At 39.9% G+C, this 12391-nt stretch overlaps 1 protein-coding gene across 1 annotated transcript; it reads right to left on the reverse strand.

Moving 5' to 3' along the window:
- Positions 1 to 8247: 8247 nt before the first annotated feature.
- LOC147879744 (uncharacterized) lies at positions 8248 to 10536 on the reverse strand. Its single transcript, XM_087371463.1, has 3 exons — positions 9911 to 10536; positions 9656 to 9785; positions 8248 to 9425 (listed from the first exon to the last, which is right to left on the reverse strand). The coding sequence occupies exons 1-3, from the start codon at positions 10041 to 10043 to the stop codon at positions 8348 to 8350; spliced, it is 1341 nt and encodes a 446-aa protein (XP_087227589.1). The 5' UTR covers positions 10044 to 10536; the 3' UTR covers positions 8248 to 8347.
- Between the last annotated feature and the right edge of the window lie 1855 nt (positions 10537 to 12391).

The following is a 12391-nucleotide window of genomic DNA, read 5'->3' on the forward strand; positions in this document are numbered from 1 at the left end:
GGATGACATTTTTGTGTGGAATGCATCGATTCAAAGAGTCATGTATGATTGTGGAGTCATGGCTAACTTCACACAAGATAGCCGAGCAAGTGCTTCGGATACCAATCTTCTCTCCTCACAATTGGATTATTATGGAACCATACGTGAAATCTAAGAAATTGATTTCATATGATTTAGTATTTTCATTGTTGATGTAAAATGGTTTAGAACTATTAACAACGGTCCCCATGCGACAGTGAGAAAAGACAGTAGCAGTTTCTTTGCAATAGACTCCACCAAACTTTGGACCGATGAAAGTGATACTTTTGTTCTTCCCGAGCATTGTGAGCAGGTGCATACTAATGATTTAATTAATCAAAGCTTTTGTTTTTAAAGATCCATTGATACATGTACTTAAGCATAATTTCATATATATAATTGATGGCATTTGGCACCCATCTTCAATATAGGTGGTTTTTCATCTGGATCATTCTGATCCAAGATGGTGGTACATGATCCAAGTTGCTCCACGAAGTAAGCAAATTTTTAAAGATAGAGATGTGGATATGGAGATGCCACTACCAATGCTGGATCCAATTGATCTAGATGGATCTAGCAAAGAAGATCAAGATCACAATATGAACCAAGAGGAAGATGTGCATAATGACATCATATGGGAGGAAGATGGAGATCACGATATTGAGGAAGAAGATGACAATCATCAAGAATCACCACACTTTATTGAAGAAGATGATCAAGTCTTAGGTGAACGTACGATGCTAGAGTACGAAGATGATATATGAGATCAGCTCGGTATAGAGTTAGAGATAGACTTGTTTGGTGCATTAGACTTAGCTCAAGATGAACCCATTGATGTAAATGCTCTTCATTGATTTTTTTCATCTCAAACTTGGACATGAATATATGAGCTTCAAAGGCTTGATGTACATGCTCTTGTACTTTTCTTCTCTCAAAGGATCGAACATGTATGAAAAGGGAAAAAATTTTATCATTGGGAAAAACTATCTTTTAAAGTTGGTATGGGAAAAACACTCTGTAAAATGTCACTATAGGAAATTGTCTCAGTGTCGCTATATAGTGATCATTCACACGTCTAATAAGTGCCGCTATATAGCGATGCTCTTTAAACATCACCTATATAGCGACACTTGCCTAAAGTCGCTATATAGCGACACTTAATGAATCCCACTTTGGTTACCAAGATTAGTGCCCCACGCACGTTAAATGGCGATGCTTAAGCATCAAAACAGGGCCCGTGTGTAGTAGTGTAGATTGCGTCTCATTATTATGCCATTGCGCCATCATGATGTCGAGAAAATTTTCGACGAGAGCTTCCTGGCACTCTACTAAAAGTACTAGCACTAATTGAACTCCTTGAAGGTATGATTTTATATGAAAAACTTTTTGTGGTTGTGGCTTGGGGGGTCACTCATCTTATGTAACCCTATCACGTGAGTTTAACAGAAGGATATTTTTAATTTCTAAAATTTATAGAATCTAGCCTACATAAGGGAGTATTTAAAATTATTTTAAGTATAGAAAAAGGGTACATTTTATTAATGAAAAATCTACAGATAAGGGATTTTACAAATAAGCCTTAAACGCATGTGATAAAGAGAGTTTATACATAGTGACCCCCCTGAGGGTTGTGGAGATGGTAGGCACTTCCCATATTGGGGCATCTACCATCACTCCAGTTATGGTGTTGTGCCCACCATGGGATAAGGGTGGGTACACACACCCACACACACCTTCCTCACAATTACGGTCAAGAATGGATGTACTTTTTAACCACTTCCCATATAAAAGAGATTTTTTTGCAATAATTTGAATAGCGCATGACCTATATATATATGTGCAAGGTTATTCAACTGCAAAGGCTTGCAAATTGATTAAAACTTGATTAGAGAATGAAATTAACCCTTGCTTATAGAAGGAAAAAATAATTTGAGCATTAGGTGGGCTCACTCGAGTCCTGGCCTCGGGGGGTTCACCTAAAAAATTTTAGTGTACCACGTGCATTCAAAAGAAGGGGTATTTTAATCCAACTTTTTGGAAAAATTTAACCGAATTACAATAATAAGAGGGCTTTTTTTATTCAATTTTTGAAAATTTTCACTTAGTTCGTAAGTAAAGAGGAGTGTTTTTATTGTGGGAGAAATTTTAGTGGAGGGGTTTCTTTAATACCCTTTGAACACACGTGATACATAGGATTTCTTAGTAGTACACCCCTCGAGATCCTAGCACTTAATAATGCAAACAGCTTTAGACCTATCTTGTAAATTAAGCATAAATGGGGTAAAACTAAAATTTAAACCCTTACTTATAGAAGAAATAAAAGAATTTTGCACAAGTAGTTTAATGAAACGTCTAATGACCTTTCATTCTCCAAAGTGACCCTTCATTGTATGGAGGTTGCAATTCTATAAATTCCACCTCTACATCAAGTGGGGATCGTCATATTGCTCTATCACACGCTGTTGGCTGCAAGGGAATTTTATGATGGCATGATAAGGTAAAGACCTCCCTTCTATTCATACATGTACTCCAGTAAATTGCAGATTGGCATTACATTTCGACGGGACATTTCTTGCAATCGATGGGCATCTCTAACTACATGCACTTATTGGCATGCTATGGTAGCATGGGCTACACAATCCCCACTGCTGACGTAGTCACGTTGGGATTGAGGGCTCCTAGGCCACATAGTTGGCAGTGTGCATAGAGATTGAGTGGCTCATCGTGACATATAATGATGGCACGCACAGAGCCAACAGATTATATAGGTGGCAATGCATGTAAAAAGTGGATTTTAAAAATTCCTTTTGTTGAACCACGTGCTATGCTTACATATTTATGGATGATCCTCCCTCGAGCACCATGCATGCATGCATGTGCACATGCATGCATGCACGCGCGCACACACATGCACATGCATACACACACACACACACACACACACACACACACACATGTAGGATATGGGTTAACCCCTTGGTGTAGCCCCTTGTGTTTTGCATGGTTTAATGAACAGATGGAGCTTCTTGTGGTGTTTGGCCACATGAATTTGTGGAGTCTAAGTCCCTATGAAATGTGGGAAGATTGGATGCCTTGGATGCAAAGGAGGGTTGATATCCCTCTCTCTCATCTCACTGGCCTTTTTGATAGAAAGAGAGGGCTTGGCATGGCTAGGGTGTAAGGATGTGGGGCCTCTCATAATTGATGCCCCTCTATCTATACATGGTAGAATCTACAACATGGTATCAAAGTCAATTTGGTCTAGCAGACTATATGGTGGTTGACGTGCAGTTGACATGTGGCAAGATAACCGTAGTTTCCTCTATGCTCTGACATCGATGTGGTGACCTATGCAGACTAGCAAGAGACTAGATCTACTAGATGGAGGTTTCATGATCCATGTGATGGGCATTAAATGTGACCTTGCCATGGAGGGTTGTGATCTATGGCATGACTTTCAATGTGACTATTGGTGACCCCTTTCTCTCATCCCACAATCCTTTTTGGGAGAGAGAGGGAGGGCTTGGCATAGCTAGGGTGCAAGGGTGTGGTTCCCATCATATTCGGTGCCCCCCAATCTACATGTGGTACCATCTCCAAGTTCTACTTGCCCCCCCCCCCCCCACACACACACACATGTGTATGCATTAGTACCAAAAATCATTTCCTCAAATCAAGAGTGACAATGTAAGTGTTGGTTACTTATTTTACAACACTTAAAGAGACAAGCATTGGTAAAAGCATGCAACATTGTGATATTGACCCTAATATAAATAATTATTTGGATGCCAACTTCACTATATCTATTTTTGAACTATTTGAGGCTATTGTTCTATTAAATAATAATATGTCATTTTGCATTGAAGAAACCATAGAAAGTGAATTGAATAATATGTCTTCCAAGTTGTACCATGCATTGAACTTTTAGATATTAGAAAGTTGGTGGTGCAACACATTGGTTCAAGAACAAGGCATGGGTGTTTATTGTTAATTGAAGCATCCAACTGCAGAGATAAGAAATTATTGAATCAATGTGTCAATTTCATGCCCATCATAGGAAAATCCCAAAAATGGTTATACAACTAGGTATACTCTCTCATTTTTAGGACCCTTGTGCCCCTCATCTCTAGACTCTCACACACACATGCACACATGCATAGGCACACACATTTTCTCACAAAATATGGTCATTTTCTTTGTGAAAATTGCCTTTGGTTGCATCAAAAGAGTATTAATTGATTTTTTTGTTTATGGTAGCACAACACTTCAATGGTGATTCTTTATTCTCAATGGATATAATCCAATGCTTTCAAAAGTCTATTGAACACATTTCAATGGCAGTCCTATCTTAGAAGAATGTGTAGTCTTCATTTTATAAGTTAACGGAATGTAAATATTAAATTAAATTATTGCATTTTTCCCCTCAACATTTTCAAACGTCTTTCGAATCTTAGTCTATGCAAGTATAATAACACATATCTAATATTCACAAATGCATATATGTGGTTCCTTGAAGATGTGAAGATTTTGGCATTTAAGCTTGGGAAGAAGATGTTGAGTATTTGTTATGATCAAGATTCTCACTATAGTAGAAATTGACACATTGAACTCTCTCAATGTCATTGGTGGAAAAATTATTGATCATGATTGGTTGTTTTACAAGTCACGTGTAGTAATCATCACCAAGTGTACCTTCAAGTATTGAAATTTTTTATCTAGCTAAGATAAAGAATCAATAGAAGCAACAATGCTTTCCTTTTCTTCCTGGAGACTTGGGTGTATCACATAAACATTTCGGCTCCATTGCAAAAATCTTAACACATTGAAGAAAACAAGAAATATCTAGAAGTTGAATTAAAAATTAGGAGCCATTTACCACCCCCTTCTATTTATTATTCTTCCTATTCACTTTCCCCGGTCGAAAGTTGAAAATAGAGACATTTCCATCCAAGGAACCCTTTAAGTTTCACAATGCTTGTGATTATGCAAAGGTTTTAAATGAATTGACATTTAAAATTTTTGGGTGATAAGGATTGCAAATGATATTACGAAAGAGTTCGTTGGTTTTCTCAAAAACTACTATCCTTGACATTATCATATACTAGAGTTAAGACTAGATTTTATACTCGTATTTAAGTACTTCAATCTAACCTAGAACACCATGGTGTATAAATGGTACAATACAAGAACTATAGGGAGTGCACTAGATTCTAGTTTATAATAAGATTATGCTTGTGAAATTTCCATAACATGTGATCGAAAGTGCTATGTGAAGAAATAATCTAAAACTTGCTAGAAAATGATATGGTGGAAGAATTCAACTCATTCGTACCATGTAAGGAGACATCCCAACACTTTTAAAGCACTCCAAAATCTTCCAGTATTAGATCATCGAATGGGACAAGGTCATGATGGACATAGTGGAGAAGTTATATAAGGGTGTGAAATTTAAAATTTTTATAAGCGATGATGTCATAAGAAGGATGATACATTGCTATCAAGGACAATGTTTTGGATGATAGTCCAATTAAACACAATATATCTGATGTGCATGGTACACCAATAAGCGCTAGAAGGATGTAATTTGTTTCAATGAAAGGCCCTATAAACTATTGGATTTCATCATAATGATTTTAATTGCTTATTTTGTTGCCTTGATTCAGTCACATTTACCAATGAATGGCATGAATTAGTGCTTCTACCCATGCATGCTCATTATAGGCTCCTAAAGATATGGCATGTTTAGCTTTACTCATGGACTGTGTCCATGAGGCATTCCCATCCAAGGACCTTAAAAATTTCAATGGTATGCATGGAAAGAGTGCTACAACAAATGGCCCTTGGATAAGCCAATATATCCACTCAAGTTGAATCATAGGCTAGGCACACTACATTGGGTACAACATGTGACATTTGTTACCTAGACTTAGGCCAACAAAAACTATGAATGAATCAGATCTAGAAGCATGTAGTTTTAGACTTATGGTTATGTGACTCTAGATGTGTGGTGATCTGGTTGTCTATAATTAATTGTTAACAAGATCGTGAAGCTACACAAGTGGTACTATGTAATGCTTTGAAGATTGGGCTTGCCTTCCCATATAGGCAAATAATTGCAATGGTGTTCCACGATTTCTGTTGAATTAAACATGTTGACTAGAATTCACATATTATTGGTATAGGTCAATTGGATGGAAAATTAGTATGAAACATGTATACTCCATCATCATTTATATACCTTACTTTGGCATGAAACATTTCCAATGTTAAGAGTTTCCTTTGGCCTTATAAAAATATGACTACTAATTATTAAATCTACAAAGTTAGTAAGGATCGCATATCTTACAAGAGCAGAATGTTAAAATCCCTTTGTCTACGCAAACTGTCATAGCCTAATACCCTTATGTATGCATTCATGATTTAACATAAGATTTGTCTAGCAGAAACAATGTGCTCCATATAAATAGTCTATTATTACACACTAAAACAATACAAGGTGCTGGAACAACTAAAGCCCTCCTAGCTAGCGGCAATTATTAATATGCATAGAGGAGAGAGGCAAGGAAGGCAGCAGGGGATTTGGACCCCCTACACTCGGCACATCCTCCTTCAATATGCCAACATGGTATTAGAGTAGAGATACTATGTGGACTATACTTGACTGTTTGGCATAGCCATTATGTGCATGACACGTGGTGGTTGCAGAGTTGTTTGGCGATCCATGTGGAAACTTTAAGTGCAACATGATTTGGCATACAAGCTTCCTATGGAATTCATGGCAGCCACTCTTTGTGGTTGGCATGGACTTTGGGGCATCTTTGGTTTGTTGACCTGGCATACATGTCACTTTGGTTTGGTTTGGTTTGATTGGCTAGTGACATTTGTTAGCATCATGGGTTTTCCACAAGGGGTTGTTGGAAGTGGTGGTGCTCACCCCTCTGTTGGGCCTAATAAAGAATGGTTTATTGGCAGGCATCGTATTGCAGGACATATGGCATTTGGAAAGTAATAGTGTGGCCCGTGGTGGTGCTCACCCCTCTGTTGGGCCTAATGAAGAATGATTTATTGACAGGCATCGCATTGCAGGACATATGGCATTTGGAAAGTAATAGTGTGGCCCTAGTGGACTTGCACATAAAGGTGCATTTGAAGACCCTCTCATCCCTCCCAAGATTTTGTGAGACAAGAGGGGGCCTTGTGTGGCTAGGAGGCAAGTGATCGGGACCTTGTACTCAACACATCCTTCGACACATGGCAGCCATGGAGGCTTCCAACAATTCACATAGCTAACAAAAGGAATAAAAGGAATAAATACTTAGACTCTAATGTGAAAAAGCAATTGAGGTTAGTGCAAATGTGAGAGGGCCAAACTTATAAAGATTTAGACTCTACAGACATGAGATAGCTATTGAAGTTAGTGCAAGTGTAGAGGGGGTCAAACTAAGAAGCTCAACTTGGGCCAAAGGCAAAACCTAAAAGACATGTAGGAACTTAGCCCAAATGCAATACAACGCCCTTGCTCCATATCAAGGAAATCCTCCAAAACAATATACCCCAAAGTAAATCTTTTTTTTTGGGCTATTCTAAAAAATGTACGCATGACTTTTCTTTGGCGGCTGAGGATTGAAAAGAAATAATTTCGATAATAATATGGAGTCTTTTTATGAAGTCTCTAAGGACATGAAAGAAGAGTTAAAGTTAGTACATGTGTGAAGAGGGGCAAACTGGGACGTTGTTCTCCTGTCTACAAATCCTCGTAAATCTGCCTGGAAATGTTGTGGCCATCAGCGTTCCCTTGGGAAGCCCCTTAACTTTAGGTGCCCAAATCTAGCATATACATGCCTTGACGGAGACATGAAATCCCTCCCTCCACCTGGGCATATAGGGGCTAGAGTGTTTTCCTCATCATTGATTGGCTATCAAGGCTTTAAACTCAGGTACTAGCGAAAAAGTTGCATCTACCCAGCCATGAAGACTAAGACTTCTTGGTGTCGAACCTTTGCTCTCCACGGCCAGCCTTTAAACTTTCATGGGATTAAAGCCATTAAAGCCCAAGGGTCAAAAACTTTCAAGTCATCTAGAACCAAAGAAATACGCGGCCGAAATGGAATACAGTGCGTGTTATTTTTGGGGTACGCCCTCAGGATTTAAAAGAAATAATGTAGAGTCTTTATATGAAGGCTCTAAATACACAGACAACATGGGCGGCTCGTTTATCCCACGTACAAAATAGTTGTTGAAACAGCAATCAACGTTTCAATTACAAAACAAGCTTTTAAGCTACATCTTCCTGCAATCGGCTTATTAACAGCATGCTGATGCTACAGAATTACTGTAGAAGCAGCTCTTTCCAAGTGCAGGGCGTGTTGGATGAACAAAGCATTATAGGAGTTGCTGTTGCGTATGCTTGATCCAGGCTGCAATATTGCAGCTTCCCTGGTTGCATTTCATCGCTCTTAAATCCTGCTAACGACTCTCTGATCTCGTCCCACGCTGCTTCATTACCGTTTTCAGCTTCCCCCGCCCATACATTGCCCCTCGGATCTTCCATTGATAACGCCGATGCGCCCACGAACCCCGCTAATTCCTCTGAATTTGTCACTTCAGCCCCGACAGTATGATTCACTCCAGCCCCGACAGTATGATACATTGCTTCGTGCCTTTCCCATCCCCATGTCCAATCACCAGCATCGCTGCCGTAATTGTGTCCCGCCTGGTACGATTCCTTTCCAACACTATGTCGGAAATCGAGGAGAGCTTGCGCATCGAGAGTCTTGTGGCCTTCTTTTTGGCTTTCAAGCGTCCCAAGGCGAAGTTCCTGACTCTTTGACTGCAGCCTTTGGTAGGAATTCCCAAGAGAAAGTTGTTCCACGTCAAGACAAGCCTTGATATTTAGAAAGCTACACGGGGAACCTTCCGTATTAGGACTGGCAAGTTGAAAGCCGGAGTTCTCACAGAACTTGGCTTCATTCCTGCATTCAAGGCCGTCTGATTCGTCGCCCATTTTCCATGTTATATTGGTCTCGATCTGCAAATGATCTTTTACTGGAACTAGGGTGGGACAATTAACGTGGCTACCCCAAACAATTGCTGAGCCCGCATTGTCACACTCTGTTACTGACATGGCACTGGGTGGACGGGAGACCGTATCCGATGTCGGAATTGAATTAATGCTGCTCTTCTTACTCGATTGAGTCCTGATTGCTTCAGGGCAGAGCTCGTCGGAGCCGGAGGTAGATTGTGAGAATATGAAAGTAGGCAATGTCAGTTCGTGCTCATTTACGGCCGCAGAAGATTCCCTCACATAATCACCGGAAGCGCTCAATCTCTTCTTCAGGCATGAATTCCAGAAATTCTTGATCTCGTTGTCAGTTCGACCTGGTAAGTGCGACGCTATTCGGGACCATCTGCACCATAAGACATCCGATGAGAACTGAAACATTGGATTGCAAGGCTGCGAGAGTAGCTCTACCCGGGAAGTTGAAAATTCGCCCCAGCCCACATTGAAATTCTAAAAGCACTCTAATTATTTGAGACGGTAGTCATGAAACGGACGGCCTGCTCCAAATCAAAGAGTACCAAGAGTAGACGGTAGTCATGAAACGGCCTGCTCCAAATCAAACTAGACCAAGAGTACCTGTTTCCAAGCACACTATGGAGTTGAATAATCAATCTCTCTTCCAGTTGAGAGAACATTCCCCGTTTGAGGTCAGGACGTAAGTAGTTGATCCACCGCAATCGACAACTTTTACCACAGCGTTGGAGTCCTGCGAATGCATGAATGCAAGGATATCATTGAAGACGAATGACAATGGTTACAATTGTTGATCATAACGAAGAACCACAAATTGAACGAAGGCTGCAAGTCAAGGTCTGTTCTAACTTTTCTCACCTGCTAGTCTGGGCACAGAGCTCCAAGCACCGAGCCCGTGCTTGCTGATATGCTGCAATAGTTTCTCATCCTCATCCGGTGACCACAATCCTCTTCTCAGCTTTTGCTTTTGACAGCAGCTATGGCCACCCATACTCGTCCGTGCTTACCAGGTATCACCGACTGCTGCAAAGGTTCAATCTTATCACAGATCATAATATGCCAGACTGATATGGAAATCGACCTTGAGGGAACACAGAGGCCAGGCATAGAGCCGCGACACTAGAAATGCTGCATATAAGGCTGGAGTGCAAGAGTTTGTGTGACATTTAGTCTTGAGGTACTAATGTTTTTTTTCTGACGAGCCGCACAAAAGAGTGCTTGCTCACATTAGCTGCGATGCTGAAGCGTGTTACACCTTTAGGTGACGAAGCTCTACGTAGATATTCACAAACCTCGACAATCCGATGCACCGGGACAGAGCAAAGTGTGTGAAGGTAAGCAATTATGCAGCAAATCATGTGCGGGGACTTCTTGAAACCAAAATTGGGCGTTTCTTTAAGGGCTGCTTTCATCACTCTCTCGGGGGGAGCATCGAATTTTTAAAAGTAGCATCAGTTGAACGATGTGGAATCACCATACACGAATTTACGAAAAACAGCGGAATGCCCATTTGCTCTCCCTCAACGTGAACCAAGGGTGTCAGGTCGGCTGAAAATGCATTGAGCCTTTAGATCAAGCCCTTTTCATATTAGTGTAATCGTAGGCCATTGTAATCGTAGCCTTTCGGGTAATCCAGCTCTGGGTAATCCACCTTTAAATGGATCATGGCATCCTCCCTCACCATTTTTAGCTCTATGAAAGGTGTCCTTGAGCCAATTCCCTACTCTATGAAGAATCAACAAGTCTTCTAAATCTGAATCACCACCTCATGCAAATTGCAATTTGGGATTCTTGTCACTCCAACACCATTTCAAAGCTAAATTCTCGCATTAGCAACATCTCATGAGTCCCCCGTGTGAGTCCCTATCACCTTCTTGAAGTTAATCTCGCCCCTGAGGAGCCATCCTCCGCATAATTTTAACACCCAAGAGTTTGAGTCACATGGGCCCTATGGTTAAATTGTGTTCCCATCGTCGCGACCTCACATTGCATCCACATGCATATGTTAGGCTTTGGGAGACATCAAGGGCTTAAGGGTTTTACACCTCATTTATCGATTGGACGAATAGATAGAGAACTCGGTTCTCAAGAGAGTCGCTCCTTGAAACAACGAATTAAAAAACCAGAATCCACCAATCAATTCTCTATGGATTCATCCATTTCCCCTTTCATTCAGTAAAGTCCTACATTTTCTCTAAATTATGATCGAAAGCCTTATTAGTTGAATGGGAAGGCGAGCAAGAAAAGAAAGGTAAAGAAACAAAAAGGTTCTGCATGGAAACAAGTTACTTTAATAAGAGGCTCATAAGGAAGTCATCAAAAGTGTTTTGGATGACCAATATATTATGGAAACAGTCCTAGGATACTCTAAGGCCACCCCAAAACCACCTTGCCTAATTTAAGAGAAATTGCCCATAATATTCTGACCCCTCTCCCCATCTATTATACTCGTCATGTGAGTGCAAGGATGTAACTTGGTTTAAATTATACACTTGAATAATGGAAAAAACAAAAGAATTATGGAGGTAAAGAGTAATAATGTATGCCCCTTATACACTAAAATGTGTATGAATGCCTTCTAATGTTGTTATCGATTATCTATTTTCTCCATTTTAGATTTAATAGAAAGCATGTTACCTTTTAGAGTAAATGTAAAACAATTTTATGACTAAGGGCATTCTAAGCATGGCCACATCATAATCTCCAACCTTACTCCATCAAATTTTTAACAATTTTATAAAGGTGCTAACGCCTTTGACATCCATGGAAAGTGACTGCAATCATGTCACACATGGTACAAGTTATCCTGACATTCATGTGCATAGCAATGTGGTCCTTCTTCTACCGTCTTGCATAAAATTTGGGACCACTCATTTATGAATTATTTTGTGATCCCTTGTAGGATGCCTTTATAGTTTATTTTTGTCATGCTTAAGGGCTAGTCACCAACATTTCATTCACATGTCAAGCTTTGTGAGTACATCGATGACCTCTCAAATATTTGCTATAACATCCTAAGAAGAGGATATTATGTGGACGTGACACATGAGAATGGGGCTCTTATAGGAAATGAGGGGTATTGTATACTTTCTCAAGGGCCACTTGCAATCTTAAGCAGGGGGAAACCTTCCATAGCCCTCTCCATCAATGCTTCTTCACAGAATTAGAACATGTTCCAAATATATTTCCTTGGTTGATTTCAAACAAGAAAATAACCTATTTCCTTTTTTTTCCATAGTTTGAGTGCCACTTATCTTATTATATTTCTACCATTTGCAATTGACTCTCCTTTCTCATTTCACATGGAAAGTCCCCTTATAAGTAAATGGATCTCTTGTA

The sequence above is a fragment of the Dipteris shenzhenensis genome, chromosome 33 (assembly GCF_047967505.1).
Source record: "Dipteris shenzhenensis isolate YYH24624 ecotype China chromosome 33, Dip_SZ_1.0, whole genome shotgun sequence".
NCBI classification, from domain to species: Eukaryota; Viridiplantae; Streptophyta; class Polypodiopsida; order Gleicheniales; family Dipteridaceae; genus Dipteris; species Dipteris shenzhenensis.

Excerpts from the sequence above, each read along its gene's own strand:
- LOC147879744 (XM_087371463.1), bottom strand. The coding sequence starts at position 10,043 with ATGGGTGGCCATAGCTGCTGTCAAAAGCAAAAGCTGAGAAGAGGATTG. Across the intron at positions 9,786-9,910 it reads CTCTGTGCCCAGACTAGCAG|GACTCCAACGCTGTGGTAAA; the intron begins GTGAGAAAAGTT and ends ATGCATTCGCAG. Across the intron at positions 9,426-9,655 it reads CATAGTGTGCTTGGAAACAG|ATGGTCCCGAATAGCGTCGC; the intron begins GTACTCTTGGTC and ends CTTATGGTGCAG.